At 42.2% G+C, this 19,063-nt stretch overlaps 1 protein-coding gene across 1 annotated transcript in view; it reads right to left on the bottom strand.

The window, feature by feature from the left end:
* The window catches only part of HS6ST3 (heparan sulfate 6-O-sulfotransferase 3), a gene marked incomplete at both ends in the record, with an annotated part of 664,060 nt that extends 645,230 nt beyond the window's left edge, over positions 1-18,830 (bottom strand). The window contains one exon of the mRNA XM_082602321.1: positions 18,124-18,830. Coding sequence (XP_082458447.1) covers positions 18,124-18,830 — 707 coding nt within the window. The remainder of the gene's footprint in view (positions 1-18,123) is intronic.
* Between the last annotated feature and the right edge of the window lie 233 nt (positions 18,831-19,063).

Here is a 19,063-nt window from a genome sequence, read left to right as displayed (position 1 = left end):
AAAACAAAACAAAAAAACCACAAGTGGTTTGAAATAGTCTGACCCTCCTTTATGAACGCAAGTTGTCTCCTCAAGAAAACTTTATTTCTCAGAAAACTATCTAAAAACTATCTACTCAGATACTGACATATGATCTGCTGAGTCATAGTTTGTTTCTGGCTTCTAGGGCCCAGCTCACATCCATGGTCAGATTCTATATCCTCTGAAGTTATCTGTCCAACGGAAAATCTCATGTATCCGGCAATATAGGGACAGAACTGTGCCTCACAAGGGACATAACAGATTCTCAGGCCCTCTGGCACCAAGGCTTAAAATAAAAAGTGTTTTCAGACAGAAAACTTTACAAATACGTTCACATTTCCGCTCATAAAGAGAGAATGCCAGACAAAACTGTTTTTTGATAACTGTGATTAATTGACATATATAAAGGTAGTGGAAGTCATAGACTTAAGCTTTCCTGAAATGCTGCTCTCTGAACTTACGGTCCTGGAGTTCCTATGACCCTAGTGGGATACTGAAGGAGGAGGAGGTTTGCGCTTCTCGGCAGAGCAATATCCAGGTTCTTCCACCTCTTTTTTAACTTCCTATCTCTACTTCTTTTCTATCTTATTTATATTCTCTGCTCTCTCCTTTGTCCCTTTCCTTCTTGATTCATCACAGTCCTGAGAAACTCAACAGCTTAGCAGTCTGACTTGAGGATTACATGCCCACGTGTCATTCTTCATCGCCTTTTACCCACAGTGCTATCACCATGGACCTCCTGACCTCCCTCACCAGGCTCCCTACTTTCCTCTCCTACTGGTTTTTTTTTTTTTTTTTTTTTTTTTTGCAGTACGTGGGCCTCTCACTGTTGTGGCCTCTCCCGTTGCGGAGCACAGGCTCCGGATGCGCAGGCTCAGTGGCCATGGCTCACGGGCCCAGCTGCTCCGCGGCACGTGGGATCCTCCCGGACCGGGGCACGAACCCGTGTCCCCTGCATCGGTAGGTGGACTCTCAACCACTGTGCCACCAGGCAAGCCCTCCTACTCGACTTTTATCATAATTCTTGACTTCAACATGCACATGAATAATCCACTCAACATCGTGACCCCGCCATTCTTCAACGTTCTTAGCTCCCAGGATCACTTCCTGCCCCACTTCAGGTCCCCATTCACCTGGATCATACAAGTCATAGCCCTCCCTCCAGCATCTCAAGTTCACACACCCTGCTCTCTGACCACCTCTCCTCTCATCCAGCTCTCCTATTACAACCCCCCACACGGAAGTCTACTATCAATCCTACCAAACGCTGCGGGCCCTACCACTTTTCTTCCTATCCATCACCCACCCTTACAGCCTCACTTCTCTCCTAACCAGCCTAAATTACACCATCTGGCACTATAAATGCCTCCAGGCAAACAGCCATAACCCTCCTGCCCCTCCCTTGGTAAAACCTCAATCCTGGTTAAACCCAACTGGGTCCTTACTCCATGCCTCCACCAGAGCAGCTTCATGCTGCTAAAGAAAATCACAGACCCATGCCAAATGGACCGGTTTCAAATTTATAATCACAGGTCTTAAAGCTGTCAGACAGCTTACTTCCCTAGGAAATTTGTTTCCCCAACTTCCGAGATAATTATTCATACGTTCTCTGTTCTCCTCAAATTTCCAATATTCCTTCCTCTCCTCCCCACTCTCAGCTAATGACCTTGCTTCGTGCCTCATAGAGAAAAGAGATGCAACCAGTTTAGAACGACCTCATCCTTCAACTATCCGTTCACCAACCTTCCTGTATCTGGTACTCAAATGCTCGGCCTTCATTTCTGTTAAAAAGGGAAGAAGATAGATGAGATCCTGTGTCCTGTGATCAGATAATCTCTCATCTTCTTAAAAACATCTCTCCTACCATCACCCCTCTTTGCTTTATCATTCCTGTGAGCATTCAAACAGGGCTCAGCGTCCCTCGCAAAGCTGCAGTCGAGCAGCTGGCCAAGGCTGCAGTCCCTGAAGACTAGAGGGGGGCTGAATGACCCCCTGCCAAGCTCACTCACAGGAGGTTTTAGTTCTTTGCCATGTGGGCCTCCCCATAAGGCTGCACAGAACACAGCTTCACCCAGGACAAGGGATCCGAAAGAGAGAAAGAGGAACACCTAAACAGAAGCCACAGTCCTTCTACAACCAAACCTCAGAAGTGGCATTTTACCCTTTCAGTTGTATTTGATTCCTTAGGATCAAGTTACTGAAGTCAATACTGGGGGTGAAGACAGGAATTAGGCTTCACCTCTCGAAGAGAAGAGTATCCGAATTTACAGACATCTTTGCAAAACCATCACTGTTTATGAATTTAAAGTTATTCTAAATTTGATACTAAATCAAAATCATTTCCTCAGTCTAGCATATATTCAGGGCTTTCCATAAACTGCCATTCAACCATTCCAGTATCACTCAGCTCTTCAGCCAATTCAAACTCTTTTATTCTGTGCCTTCTTCACTCCTGCAAACAGTCACACTCTTTCTTTTAGCGCAGCTTCTTCAGAAGTTCTATGTCTAGTTCTAATTATAATACCATGAATTGACTTAAATGTGGTGATGTAAATATTTCCAGTTCATTTTATCTATGACTTACATACACTATGATTTCACTCCTTGAGAGCCAGGACCAAGTCTTCTCCTCAATCTGCATCCTCTACAGTGCCTGGTATTAGGCTATGTATAACCATGAATCAACCAATCAATCAAGCTACCTAGGTATAGAAAGAAAATTACTTCAAAATAAAATTAGATATGTATATCTCTCTTGTGAACCAGGCAATGTTTTTACAACATTGTTTAAATTATAAGGGATTGGCTGTCTCAGGTTTTGCTCGGTGTTGCAGCTCTGCAACCCTTCCCTTCTCTCCCTGCCTCTGCCTACATCCATGTCCTCCCAAAGCTTAGAACCATTTGGCTTGAAGACTTGCTCCCATCTCTATAACCAATCCATGATCCTGACCATGGATGTGCGAGCACTGATTAGTTTAATCCTGGACCTCGTCTCAACTTGACCTTGCACCTGTACTCTGACAACTGGTTTCTACACTGATTTGGAATCCACTTTTTATCACTTTTGTGCTTCTGATTAACTAGATTCATTGTCCTGTGTTTGAGTTCCATTCTTGGTGACTGTTTTAAGGATACCTGGGATTTGTTTAATCAGGTATGGTAGGACAAGCAGACACAGAAATGACGGTCATGAAGAAGTTGTTTATACTCACAGACACCTAGAAATAGGAGGCACAGAATGCCACACAGGGCCACACAGGGAAGCAGCAGGGTCATTCAGGAGGCAGGGGAAGCAAGGGGGAAATGTGGGCAAGAGCCTTTATTGTGGATTCCGAAGGAAAGCACAAGTGTAGCAGGGTGAATGGGTTCAGGACTGGCTGGTTTGAATAATTTCAGTGGGCTCTGGGGAATGGGGGTTGTCCTAAGTTGTCTGATACCTGGCCTGGGGTGATTAGGGCAAGGGGGTTAGTGGTCTGGAGTATAAGAGCTTGAAAAAGGAAATAGTTGTATGTATGGGCTCTGGATTGGTTGGTTTGCATAGGAAGGCATGCTCACAGCCATGCTCATTGACTATCGCAAAAAATTAGCTCACCCTGGGAGGAGCAATCCCTCAAGCATCAGCAAGGCCCCAGATGTCAAAGCACGAAATACAAAAACTAGAAAACGAGGCTATTATAATAGTAACCCACCTAGGTCGACCTTGGTCCTGTCTTCCTCCTGCTGGTACTCTTACTACCTACCCAGACAGCTGTCAAATACACACAGTATCAGCACAACCTAGGGATAAGAGAGATGGTCCTAAAATCAGATACGCCTGGATTAAAATACCTGACTGCTCCACAAGTGATTAGTTCTGCAACCATGCAAGTCACTTAATATCCTAAACTTCATCTTCTCATCTGTACAATGGAGATGATAGTAGTACCTACTTAATGCAGGTACTTACGTCCATAAAGCACTTTGCCTAGAGCAGAGTAAGCAATCAAAATGTGTCGGCAATAATTACTATTTCTTCTCCCTCTGATTTCCCTAAAACTGTAGTGTGATGCACACATAGTAGGTACTCCATAAATGTATGTTGAAGTTGACTGAACCAACCAAAGAATGAAAAAAAATCAATAAATAATCCTAGTTCTGGAACCAATCATAGAAATGCAACACTTTTAGCAGACATAGGTTAGAATACTCGACAGGCTAGAACTTGGAAGTGAGACCTGGGTTGGAAGTCTAGCTTTCATATTTAACCCCATGTGACTTTCTAGGACAGGATGGAGATGCTACTGGTAGCCTCTCCAACATCCATCCCTCCTTTCCCTTGCTGGGAGAGCCCCCATTTTGTTCTGCTGTCCACATGTGACTCGGGAGGGCAATCCTATCCCCATATTCAGGGACGAATCCTGGAGGGTCCATTCCTAATGCCAGCGATTGGTTTCCAGATGGGAATGTGACCCTTTCCACTGTAGTCATGGTTCATTTGGGAAGGAAATTCTGTCTGTGTAGCTGTAGCCTTCTCACAACCATGAGGGAGGCATCCTATGGCCCAAGTCATCAAGCTCAGGGTGGCAGAATAAAGATGTAAAACCACCCAGGTCCTCAGTAAATAACATTTAATAGGTGCTTACTATGCTTCAGCTATTCTCCTAAATGTCTGTGTGCATTAACTCATACGATCCTCATCACTAATACCTGGCAGGAATGTTTTTATTACTGTTTTACACAATGATAAACCTGAAGAATTTAGCAATTTGTGCAAAGTCTCATAGTAATACATGGTAGAGTTGGGATTTAACCTATAGTTGGCCTTCAGGATTTATGTTTTTGCTTACCTGGATCTGGAAAATGTTACTAAGACAAAATCAACCAATTCCCTCTGGGCTTGTTATGAGATTTTAAATGTCTTATTAAGGCAATTTGAATTTGAGTTTTTGCTAAATGCAGCTGATGGCATCCTAATAAATAGATTCAGATTCTTCATCTTTAAAATGGAAATACTTCTCTATGTCTCCTAGGGTTGCTGTTAAGATTAAGAAGAGTTCAATAAATAAAAATGCCGTCCTCAGTTCTTCTGAGGACTCCGACCACAGTCATCACACCTCTCGCGGTTGTCCACAGGTTTACTGAATGGAAAGTCTTATTCCAAGACTCCACCCTAGCCCAGGAGCTATATGTGCTTCTAGGTCTCTGCCCATGCTAATGTATATATCCTCCTGGAAGTGGCCAGGCATTGCCTCATGTATAAAAACTAACTCATTACCAAGGAAAAATATTCTCCTAACAGATATGTATTATAATGCAAACTCTAGACTCAGGAAGATTTTATTTTCTATTCTCTTTTCATAATTAGCTGCAAAATCAAGTTATGTAGTGAAGAGCTCAGTGGATTATCACATCCTAAATCAGCTCAAATGAAGAAGAGTTACATTCTGAGCTCACTATCATGACATATTATTAACTGAGAGCTATAAGTCATAGCCATCATATGAAAATAATGAAAAAGTATGAATACAAAATTTAAAATAGTAACTCCTGGATAACTTTCCCAAAAGGGTAAAGCAATGGAAAAGAAGGAAAACTTTCGTACCTTGATCTGTGCCAAATCCCTGGAGAAAAAGGTCTCCTGATGGTCTAAGGAAAAGACTTATACATTTTGACAAGTCTTTTAAGATATATTATGTCCTGTTCTAAAAGAAACTGCTCATTACTTTAACAAGTTGTTGAGCCGAATGTGTACTCTGCATATTTTTCAACTGCCTCTTTGTCATTCCCGATTTTTGAAGATCTCTATAAAAGGTGAATTATCTATGCACTGCACTTTCAAAATCCAACTTCCCTTCCTTTTCCATTCTATGTCGAAAGAATTCTCACTGTCAATGTAAATTTAAATTTGTATAGTACTTTATACTTTATGAAGTGCCTTCACAGTCATTTCCTTCATCCACAACAAATCTAAAAACAGAGATAGGACATATATTCTTATCCAAATTGTCCAATAAATTTGTGAATTTATTTATGCCTGTTTTCATTTATTTGACAGCCATTATGTACCAGGTACTATGCTAGGCACCAAGGATGCAGAAGGAAACAAAACACTCACCATCGTCAGGAAACTTACATTGTGGCAGGAAAGCCACATGACAAACAAGTAAACAAATCAATGAGGAAGCCTAGATTCAAACCCTGGCTGCTTGATCAAAACTGTAGAGATCTTTACCAAGCTGCCTCCCTGGTCCAAATTCACTGATGCAAATGTTCTCTTTGCCATGAACTTTGGCAGTTTGATTTCTTGGACTTGAATCCCTTCGGGTTTCCAAAAGGTCTCAGATGTTTTCCACTCCCCTAAAGTCATCCAATGGGCAACAGCCAAAATGGCATTGAATAACCAACACATTCAGAGCACTATTATATTCCCCCAAACAAGAGAATTGTGGAGGGAGTTAAAATTGAATTTAAAAAGAAACATACAGGGGCTTCCCTGGTGGCACAGTGGTTGAGAGTCCGCCTGACATTGCAGGGGACACGGGTTCGTGCCCCGGTCCGGGAAGATCCCACAGGCTGCAGAGCGGCTGGGCCCGTGAGCCATGGCCACTGAGCCTGCGCGTCCGGAGCCTGTGCTCCGCAACAGGAGAGGCCACAGCAGTGAGAGGCCTGCGTACCGCAAAAAAAAAAAAAAAGAAAAAAAGAAACATGCACACGTGATTGTCTGTGTGCATTAACTCATATGATCTTCATCGCTAATCCTTGGAGCAGGTCATCTAAAGGATGCAACAACTGGCTGACCCAAAAGCGGACTCGGGCAATCGGAGGCTCCTGCCCCACTCCCCTTGGAATGAATGCTCCATCTACCATTCCCACACTAGAAGCTGTTTCAAGAACGTAGCCTTGAGAGAATAGGGTGCTGTTGAGACCATCTGGACACCCTACATGCCTGAACCTCGTTAAAACCTCTATATAAACTCCTAAGATTCTAGCAGGTGGGTGCAGAGGTCTACCTTCATGTGTAAGTTCCCTTGTTTATTACACCTGCCACCTACCCGCTTGGACTGATCTGCATCTTTCTTCCGTCCCTCCCTGCCCTCTGTGTACGGAGCCACTTTCAGATTTCACCAGGGAAGTCCCCAAGGTTGCAAACCCACACTAACACCAGGTAGGAATGTTTTATCACCATTTTACAGATCGAGAACTGAGACCTTAAAGAATGCACGCAATGTGTGCGAGGTCACGTAGTAATACATGGTAGAGTCAGGACTTAAACCCAAAGCTGGGTTTCAGAACTTAGGTTCTTTGCCTCTATGCTTTACTGGATCTAGAAAATGCTGTTGAGACAGAATCAGCCAATGCTAAGACCATTTTTTACCTGGAAAAATAGGTTCACATTAAGTTTTGAAGTACAAATTAATATCCTGCAAGAGTCTGCTCATTTAGTTATCAGCAGTTGCCTGGCTACACAGGGTTTCTATAGGACAGCATCTCAAATGACTGCCTTTGCCTGTTTTCCATCTCACAGCACTCACAAGCAGGTTAACTTGTCCCATGTATCATTAGTAATTCATGACTTATTTGTGAAAGTGCAGGGACAGCACTACAACAGGCCTAATACAATGAATATCTTATTAGGAAGAAATTAACAAATGAATTGTTGCTGATCAATAAGTGTTGAAGAGAAAATTACAATGATAGTAAAGCCTAAATAATTTATACACGATATTGATTTTTTCATTATATTAATTATTCTTTACAGCACACATAAGGAACTAGGAGAATAAAACTTTCAAAGCAAAGAAATTTATCTACCGTGGGGTATTGTAGGCTTAAGTCTGAATTTAAAAGACAAAGAATGGACCAGGATAGTTGACAAATATTTTTAGACTAAAAATGCATCATGGGATAAATTTGACACTTCCAATGTAGCTAAGTTCCTTTGTGTTGCCCAATGTTTTTATACACAATACTTTTAATAGTTATTTATCAAGAGAAGTATTGATAGAAATGTTTAAAAATAGAAATATTAGAAATAGAACAATCCATTAATCCACCTCTTTCATGGCTTATATGAAAGGCACAGTGACAAATTCGCTGAAGCCACATGGGAAAGAAAACGTTCTCTGAAACCTCTCCCAGAATCTTTAAGTTAACTGGACTTAAATCCAGTTGAACAGAGTGCAGGTTCCTTATTGCTAATACCTTTCATAGCCAGCAGAAAACAATTCCCTAAGGCCATTTTCTCACAGCAAGGAACTTTCATATGGAGGTAAGGGCCTGAAGATGATCCTCCTGTTTACACACTACTGCTGACTTTAACCTTGTCACAAAATGCTGTCCCAGAGAACAACAAAAAAGTATTGTGCATAAGAAGGGCTGTGAAAGAGAATGGAGGTTGGTGGGTTCTTCATGGATGACGGTGTTCCCAGCAACTCAAAATCCCCTCCTACAGATGGGAGAAACGAATTCAACACATGTGCACCAATCCCAATGGATGTTCTAGGTACAGACCTTGCACTGAAAATTGCTTTTGTCATTCATATGTTGAATAGCATCTTGCTCATGGCGTTTTGACTCTAGAAATTAAAGCAGTGAATCGATGGTTCTTTTCTTATCTTTTCTATCGGGGTTTTCTCAGATACCAACTTCACTTAACTATTTTTCAGTATCTAATATTAGGAGATTCCAGGTTCATAATGTTGTACACAGAGTTGCATGAATATATACTTTCAAGGACATCCTATCTCCCCCCAAATAAAGATGGAAATAGTGTTTCAAAAGTCCTTTAAAATTAAAACTAAAAACATTAGAATAGTTTCAAGTGTGATATAATATTTTTCTTCCCTCACCTGTTACCTTCAGTGACTTAAAGCCACATTAATATTATTTTTAATGTGCTTAATGTTCTTGGAAGAAAATCTAAGCAACAGAAAGCATCTCATCTTGTGAATATGCTTTTGCAAACTAGAGCCAGTTTTGCAAATTATTTTGTCATGTCTTAACTAATATTGTTATATAACTTCAAATTTATAAAGTACCTCACACAGATATAGTCTATTGACAAAATGTATATTATCCACTCTGTATCATAATACAGATCCAACTGTCCAAATGTGTCACGATCACCAGTCAGTTCTGGAGCACTACGGGGACAAAACACCCAAATCTAAGATCATTTTTATTACTCAGTGAAAAGTCCCTTGTTATGGTGACGGCTCCCCTGCTGAGTGTCCTTTGCTGCATCCACCATTCTTTGGGTGGAGACTAATGGTCCATACAGAAAATATGTGGTACAGGTACTAAAAGAAAGGGTATCTGTTCTTAGTCTCATATGTAGAATTGAACTGGGCATTCATAAAATGAACTAGAAGAAACTTCAAACTATTTTAAGTCACTGTGCAAGTTCTTCTCCATTTTCCTCCCTTCTTCCCCTGCAACCCCAAATCCATTCTCCACCTTCCTCTGCCTTGGTGAGCCATGTGGAACGAGGAGCTCGCTTGTCCTTTAGCTTCCAGGTAAATCCAGCCACTGGAAGACAATGGGAGGAGACGGACAGGTGGGAGGAGAAAGGAGTCAAGATATTTCCTTCCCCTGACCCCCCTCAGCTCCTTGCTGCTGGCAGTGGCTGCCTTCTACAAACAGCTCCTATGGGGAAGCCCTTCCTACCTCCAAGACTGTAGCTCCTGTCAGGTGCCTGCAGACGTGGGAGGCTGACACTGCCTGCCTGGCTCCACCACTTCATGCCCAGGGTGGTTAACTGCTTCCCTTGTTACTAGTTGTAAGGAACCTCATGTCCAATGTCGGTGCCCTTACTCGGTCCGTACCTCTGTAACTAGTCCATTGGCAACACCAGAGGTGGTACCTCTGTTTGCTGCCAGGACCTACAATACAGCTACTAATGATTGAAACAGCAACCTGATACAGAAGAATAATGTATAAGTAAATAAAAGAACATCAGCCACATTCAAATACACCAGCACTGCGAATCAGATAGCCTCTTAGATAGGTGATTACTTCCCATAAATGTACTAATGAGACAAACCACTGCATACGAGATGCATTTCTGACCTCAACTCTCAATATCACCATCTTTCTGATTCAGTTCTTTAAGGATTTCACTCTTCACCTTGGCTACTTTTGTCCTTCTCCTCTTCCTCCTCCGTAGCATCCTTCTAACTTACTCTCTGCATTATCACTGTCTGTTCTCTCTTCCTTAACATGTCACCTTGTTCTTTACTGTGTTATATGGAACCTACTTGCAGATTTCCACACACAGGCCAAGTTACCACATACCTATGTTTAAAGTCATGTTTACTTTTCCTTCTGGGTCTATGTTTTCATTTTTTTAAGTAAATCTATACAATTCTACAAGTTCCTAATCAGAGTCCAAAAAATACAGAAGCTATCATCCAGGTTTACAGTCATACATCCATAACCTTGAATTCTTTGAAAGAAATACTCTATAAAATATAATAAATAAATATGGAGGACATCAAGGTGCTTAGCTTTTCTACCCTCTTATGTTTATTAAAAAAACTAGAATGCAGGGGCAACTGTGAACATACAGTGTTAAATGCAAGCTTCTGACAATAAATGACCCAGTACTTACCAATAAAGCATGGTAGTATATTAATAATAGCAATGAACTACAAATATTTATTGCCCACAGGCGACTAATTCACTTTCACTGCAGGATAGCTTCATTTATGAATTTAATTGTATGCGTTTAAACATTTCTGTTGCTGTTTCATTAATATCCCATAAAAAATAAAATGACATGCTGAAGAAAAGAAAGAACGCAAGTTTCTATTCACAGCATTAATTAAGTGCCCATTGAGTGCCCATGGTATCCCGAGAATTAACATTCACTTTTATCATTTATGGCTTTTCTTTTGCATCACACCTTGCACACCTTCTTTGCAGTTCCATTTTTGCATTGTTCAGGATGAAAAGTTCCAGATTCAAAGAGGGCACTATAGCTTTACATATCATTTTATTTTCACACAAAACAATGCAGATGTGTAAGACGACTCCCATGAGAGAATTAAAATAGTGACTTTGTCTGTGTCAGGCTCTGTCTGAAGAGTGCCACATGCATTCTTAGCACTCACCATGAGATAGTACTCTTATTCCTCCCATTTTCCAGAGAAGGAAACTGAAGTACAGAGCAGATAACTGACTTATTCAGGGTTATGTGACAGCAAGTGGTTGAACTGGATTAAAATCGAGCTACCTTGACTTCACAGCCCATGCTGTAAACATGACCCTAATCACATTCACAAACTGGGAATCAGCACGATTTTCAGGAATATTCAGGGGCTGATATATTTGTCATTTTCTCCAATTTCTGTTGAGGACTTTTTTCCTTACTCGGGGTCTCCTTCCACTACTCGCCAATATCATAATCCTTAACCACAACCGCCTCGACCATCGGGCTTTGACCAGTAATAATCCAGAGTCTACGTTACTGGTACTTTTCTCATCCTCCCATCCTACATCAGAGTTCTCATGCTCTTGGTTTAGGCTGATTTTTCCCTGAAGTGAGGATGAACGATGAGATTAACCTTCCCAAGAGGCAAGAACATCTGTTTGTACCCAAATGAATGTCTGATCTGTGGCATACTAAGAGAAGAAAGCTTCTAGAATGTTCTAATAAGCCTTGGGCTTGATACTTACTTTGACTCTTCTTCTAGCGAACAAGGGGAGTTGATATCTTGTTAATTATGAAAGGCAATTATTAACAATTCGAAATTGCATGACAAAAGAAGAGAGGGATGACACCAAATGCTTGATAATCCCATCTTTCAAAGAACCAAAGTCTTGTCAAGTTATGACAATATTTTTTTAAAGGTAATCTAGAACATAGAGCATATTTTTAGCTGACATTGATTGAACATCTATACGTCAGTCTCTGTACTGGGAACTTTACATATGTTTACTGAATAACTGTATTTGCTAGAGGAATATATAAACAAATAACACTTGTCTAGGTTCAACAAGTATTTAGGATAATTCCCAACACATAGTCAAATGCTTAGCTATAATTAAACAGTTATATTAGCCAATTAAAATCAACAGAGACTTATCTATGATATCCATAATTTAACAAACTCAAAAACAACATAATTGATTACTACAAAATATTAATTTGGGTTCCGCATTTACTTGTTTTCATACTAAACCTATTTCTTGGCCTAATAATTTATTTCATGACTCTTAAAATCACATTAGGATTTGCCAGTCTCAATTAAACCTGTTTAATTCATTATCAAGCATAAATAACTTTCAAATGGCATAAGCTTCTGATTGTCCTTAGTCAAAATGAGATGATAATAATTAGCTTTGGGGAATAATAAGAGTCTAAGATTAAGCAAATCCATATCGCTAGTGGCTAACTTTACCTGCCTTCCAATTATTACATGAACATTTCTATTTCTCTGAAGTCAACCCTTTCAAAAATCCCAAGGTAACCAGCAAGAAAAATGCAGAAAGATAAATCATCTCTTACCATTTACCACTTCCAGTTTTATCTTCACAACTCAAAAAAAAAAAAAACTGAATGGGTTTAGTTCAACCTCCTTCTGATTTATAGCAAATATCAGTGGTTTGAACCAGAAGCAATACTTTAAGAGACACTGTAATGAACATATAAGTGGATATGGCATATAGACAGAATAATCTCTTATCTCCTTGGTTTTATACTGCACACAAACCTGACGGTGAAACTTAACCTTCTTTGCAGTTCCACATTTCTAATTAGAAGAGACATCAAAAAGATTATCCCTTAGAAAGCAGAATGGGTCATACTATTCTGGATAGCCTTGAAACAGAGCTCTACAGCCTCCTTATATATTTTAGCCTGCTGTCTAAAGGAAAAGCAATAACCAGACGGTGTTCCAAAGTGGTTATGGCTTTTTTGCGGCAAGTTGTGTTATATGTTCTCACCCTACCTTTTTATACTTGTTATGAAGAAGCAGATGTTCTAGCGTACAGGACCTATTTATTGCTTTTGGCCTTGAATGTGTAAAATAGTCTATACCATCAGACTGTGCTATACTAAAAGTTTCCTTGGTAGAAATGCTTACAAATCTTTGAGAATTAACTAGTCCACTTATAATCCTTTTGTGTGTGTGTGGTGGAGGTTGTTTTGTTTTCTCTGTACAGGGCAAGAAAGAGGAGAAGAAAGATACTGTGAACTCAGCTTCGATTAGAACACAGAACCTTAAAATAAAAGGCCGCACAGGCTAAGCCCTTCCCCAGGAAGAAATTCCTTCTACAACATCCATGGTTAATTAGCTACATCTAAAATGTTTACTGCTGGGGAGCACGCCACTTCACAAAAGAGTTCATTCTCATTGTAGACAGTTATAAATTTTAAGAAATTCTTTCTTACTCTGAGTTGAAATCCTTATCCCATCACTTCTATCCCACTTATCCTAATTCTATCCTTTGGAGAAATACAGAACAAATCTCCTGCACTTTCCACATCTTCCTTCTTTGAGTATTTGAAAGCAATTTTTATCTCTCCTATTTTTCCCATCTCCATATTAAATATCACCAGCTCCTTCAATTACTCCTCATATGACATGATTTCCAGATGCTGCGAATAAACTGGAGTAGTAGCTTGACTCAAAATTTTTCTTAAAAGTTCTGTGAAAGAGATTTGAAGGCTTATTTACAACTATGATCAACACAGTTACAAGGACTATCCAGAACCCAGTGGTCTTCCAGAAGCTGTATGCTAGCCCTCCTTCTTGTGATACACACACACACACACACACACACTACCGATGGGATGGTTCTGTGATACAAAGTGGGTCAGAGACCCTCATTTCCCTGGCCACATTGATTGGCTGAAAGAATAGTCACAAGTTCCAAGCTGGACTAATCTGAGTCATTCCCCAAGGTTTTAAATTGGAACTCAGAGAAGGCCTGCTTTCCTCTTAGCTGGTGGAGCTATTAGATTTGATAGCCATTTACTCATTTCATGGAATAAGCCAATTTGATATAATGAGTTCAATATGAAAAGGGGTGTGGAGAGAAAGTTCCCAAATCTCCAGTTCCAACCATTCTTAAAACCAACTCTACCCCTATCTTTCCTGTGTTCTGGTTATTAAGTCAATAATTCCCCTCTGCCTGAATTGAGCTTGAGTCAGGTTTGTATCATCTGCAACACAGAGGGCCCTATCTAACAGAATGTTCATAAGGTTCCAAGCACTCTAACAGGACCAACAGAATGCGGTCATAAAAGGAAACAATTGCCATCCTACCCTACAAAAGGTATGGATGGAATCTCTTTCCATCATTTTAAGAATGAGAGCGATACCCACTTATTGAAGAAGATCAAGGTCCATCATGCCTAATGGCCCAAGCTCAGAGGGCTGACACTATTTGTTCAAAACTGTATTCCTAGACCTATCACACAGTAGGTGCACACAGTAGGTGCTTAAAACACTCTCCACTATAGTTGTCATAGTGAACAGAAGAAACAGTAGGCAAAATATTGAATATAAATTATCAAAATGAAGACACGAGTTCCCTGGGGAAACTTTAGACATATTTCACCTCCTCAGTATTAGATAACCCATTTGTCATATAAATTATGGAACTAGATTATCTCTTCAGTCTTTTTTAGCCGTAAAATGCTATGATTTTATCCACACTCAACAATGGTAAAGAAGAGTCTTCCAAAGACCTGGGTATGCAGACAAAAAGGGGAAACATACTGCAATAATGAAGGAAGTATAAAGATAATGAGAAAGTATATCCTACCAAATAAATCATAGAGAAAAGAAAGAAAAAGAATGGGAAGAAATCATCACTAATATGATAAAACAGGTCATTCAGATAAGCCATCTTCCTCTTAGCTTCCTATCTTATTCTAACCAGTTTCTGTGGTCAGAAATGCCCTCTGTACTGGATCCAAACTGCCAGCCCCAGAGCCTTGCCCCTTCCTGGCCCCTTATAACCCATATGAGAGTTCCTTCCACTCTACCACAAACCTCCTTCCAGAGTTGGCTCCCTGCTTCTGCCTTTGGTCCTAGACGTTCCCAACTCCTCTCTCACCATTCCAACCAGTTTTTCTTGTCACCAACAGAATGTGTACTCAATTATATTGTGGCCTCCCACCCCTGTTTCCCATCCTGTCCTCTGCAATGACTGATGCCCAAATGGCCATCCATAATTTTCAATTTATTGCTTAATGTTTTGAACTTAGAATTCTGTCTCTATACAAATAATCATAAAATGGCATCTCTACGAATTAAGGTAAACCATTTACACTGAGCTGCTCTAAGGAATTGACCTCCCATCCTTTCGTGAAAGGCCTTGATTAGGGGAAATACTGCTATTACAATTAGCAACTAATATTTAAGTATTACTATATACCTGCAGAGTAAGTATTGAGTGCTGTGTACCAGCATACTATACTATGCACAGATACTATACCAAGTATTTTACATGCATTTGCTCATTTAATTCTCATAACACCTCTAAGAGGAAAGTACCAATATTATCCATATTTAAAGATGAAGAATCTGAGGCTCAGAAAGAGCAACTTACTACCTTACACAGCTGGTAAGCACAAGAGCCATGTCCATCTGACTCGATAATCCTTGCTCTTACATACAACATGACCCACAAGGACACTGATCCCTGTGAGAAGTGGGGAAGGAGGGGACACTGGGGGAACCAAAAGCAAAGAGACTAGGGCACCAAAGTCAACATGATCTACTTCTTGATTTTGCTCAGAGTCAGCCCTATTTGAAGTAGAACCTTGTTCCCATTACGTAGCAATAGATTATCTGTCATTCTGCATTGTGGAAATGGACCCTCCATTATCCAAGCTCATCTAGTTGACTGTAGAATGCTGTACACAGACATTCTCATGACAGACAACTAATTCAATCTTCTCTGTGAGAAAGGTGCAGCTGAACATCTCTTCAACTTTTTCCCTATCACTTTTGATGCAGGGCACTTCGCATAAACCACAGCTATTCCTTCCTAAAGTATCCAGAGAAGAAAAGCAATTGAGAATACCGGGAAAGAAAGAGAGGGTGAGGACGAAGAGAAGGAAGGATTATAAAAAATGGTACCAAAAAAAACACTACCACAAAATTTAAAAAATTTTTAAGAAAGCAAACCAGCGCAGGTGATTATCTGATAACTTCTGATTCTGAGAGAAATGAGTCCATCACTAAACAAAGAAAAGCACTTGACTGTGCAATAGAAACCGTTTGTTCAAATAGCCAAGGTGGCATTTTCCTACATCACACAGTAGAGAGATATTGAGTATTTCCTATAGAAGTAAGACCTCACTGCTGTAATCTGCGCAGGGTCTGTAGCAGCAGCATTTCATCACTAAGCAAAAATCCAATTATTTTTAGATTCCATAATCTCTAATTCCTCTAAAATCTTCATCTATTCACTAACAGTTTTATATACGTTGATAGAAAATAATGCCAGTCCCTACTGAAGAATCACTAGATGTTTCTATGTGATAATCAGTCTCTAGTTTAAGTGTAATGGAAGCTGGGAATCAGACTAGTAAACTCTTTGGGGTCATTCAGGAATTAATACATAAAGGTGTAAATACAAAAAGTACACTTTGGGGTGAAATGTAGCAGAGACTCTCTCTCATGAAATAATAATGTCTTTTGGTAGAAAGTTTGTAAGTAATTATCAATTGAAAAATTGTCTTAAGCTAAAATAGAAGGGCGGGATCTAAAACACTACACAATTAGAAATCTTTAAAAGTAAAAGGTCCTTAAAACCTAAGGAAGGAGCCTAATGCTTTCATTCCAAGTCCAACTAGTTTCTTATTCTAAGCAATTTCCATTAAACAGGGAAAGGAGCAGGGAGGAGAGAAAGTATTTGAAAAACTACCAGAGTAAAAAAAAATCCCATAATGAAATTTTGCTCATTCTTGGAGAAATGAAGTAGAATTAGATGCTTCAGTGGTGGTGAATTCCAGAATCTGGGTAGCTTCCAGTAAATGAAGCTTTTCCATAATGTCAGGTGCAAAAGCTATCTGATATCAACATACTGAGCTTGAGTTTTTAAAGTCCTATTTCCTTGCACCAAATTGTTGGAAACCTTTGAGACAAAAACCTCAATAAACTAGTATTCCAAGCGTTTAATATTTTAGTCCCTTGAGCAAGCATGTCAGATTAATCTTCAAATTGCAATGGGCAGAAAGAACATTCAACCAAAATTCTTAAGCCCATGCCTCTCTCAGAGGATGTTAATAAGGTATGCAGTTTCATTGGCTATTAAGATTTCAAACTTCCCTAATTCTCAGCAGCATTACTATTTAAAAGCGGGTGTGGGTGGGGGTGGGAGAGGAAGCTAGTCTATCCTGAAAGGAAGGGATTTTACTTATTAAATCTTTGAATCCACCTAGCATTTACCCCACTGCCAGGCACACAGTAGGCATTTAACACATACTTTCAGAATGAGTTGATGGATCGGCCTGGGGGACACTGGAAATCTTGCTGAGAACAGCATGAGTCCAAACCCTGGCATTGCTCAGCAACAAAGCCCATCTCCAGAATTAGGGTTATAGAGGTACAGCAGGAATTTGAACGTGTGTCTTCAAAGTGGCATCAAGAGGACTGTCTCCTGAGCTGGAGAGCAGCCACCCAAGAGCCACTAGACTCGTCTCTGGCTTCCCCAGGCCTGAAAAACTCCCGCCCTGCCTCTCTACCTCCAACTCCCCCTGCCTTTTACCGGGTTTGAATTTCCACTCACAGCACTTAGGTACACGATTCGACCTCGCTAGTCTAACCCAGGCCCCCTGGCCATTCCGCGGTTCTCCGAGCATCGGCTGGGAGGGAGGCCACACCGTGCTAGGCAAAAGGAAGGACACACACACGACGATGGTTCCCATCACCTTTGGGGGACGGGGGCGGGAATCGACGGGGGTGGGGGGGGAGCGAGTTCAAGGCCAGGCACTATCCAAAGCTTCCTTATCCCCCTCCTAGAGCCTCTGGCCGAACCGCTGGAAGATGCTGGGGAACCAGCAGCACGCCGCCCAGTGAGCGCGGGGCCTCCGGGGTCGGGACTTGGGGGAGCTGGGAGGGGGGTGGCAGTTGGCAGGAAGCGAGACGCGGCAGGGGACAATACCTGGTATGGCTGTGGTTGCGGGGACAGTCTTTCTTCTCCATGATGGCCGGCACACAGTTGGTGAGCTCCGTCCAGTCGGCGTGCAGCCCGCAGCTCCAGCCGGTGGAGAAGCGGGAGAAGAGCCACGTCTCCTTCTTGCCGGGCCGGTGGCAGGTGCACTTCTTCTGGCCGGCTTTGCAGCTGCACGGCTGCTCCAGCCGGATGTTCTTCACCAGGTGCCGCCCGAACGTGGTGCCCCCGGTCTTCTGGATGTGCAGGAACACGATCACGTCGCGCCCCTTGATGTTGAAATCCACGAAGCGGGTCAGGTCCTTCAGGGTGAAGTTGAAGCGCGGCACGAACCGGGGCAGCGATCCGTTCTCGGGGGCCTCGGGGTCCGGCTCTTCTTCCTCCTCCTCTGCCTCCTCCTCCTCCGGGTCCCCCGGCTCCTCGTCCTCGTCCTCCGGCGCCGCGGCCCCCCGAGGCCCCTCGGGCGGCCCCCGGGGTGGCGGGGGCAGCTGGGGCCGTCGCTCCCAGTCCTCGAGCGGCGCCTGTGCCGGGCGGGCGGGACCCGGGGCGGCAGGCTGGCTGGCCTCCCCGGCGCGGGGCTGCTCCCCGAAGTTGGCGCAGGAGCTGGTGCAGGAGGGGGACACGTACTGGTACATGATGACCACGAAGAGAAGAGTGAGCACCGGCGTCAGCAGCCACTTGTTGAACCTTTCATCCATGGTCCCGCTCTCAGGCCGGCAGGCTAAGCGGCGGCGGCAGCAGCGACGCTGTCGGGCTCCCGCTCGGAAGTTTCGGGGGCTCCGGGGCGCGGCTCCGAGCCCGCCGCTCCTCCATGCCCCTGACGCCGAGGCGTGCGGCTGGCTGGCGGCCCCGCGGCACACCGGCGCTCCGGGCTGACAGAGCCGGGCCTGCGAGTCTAGCGGGGAGGCGGGCGCCGGCGGCGGCTGCGGCG

The sequence above is a fragment of the Mesoplodon mirus genome (genome assembly GCF_964341445.2).
Source record: "Mesoplodon mirus genome assembly, chromosome: 17".
Classification (NCBI taxonomy): Eukaryota; Metazoa; Chordata; class Mammalia; order Artiodactyla; family Ziphiidae; genus Mesoplodon; species Mesoplodon mirus.
Note: the sequence above shows the minus strand (reverse complement) of the source record. Positions and strands in the feature narration are given on the sequence as shown.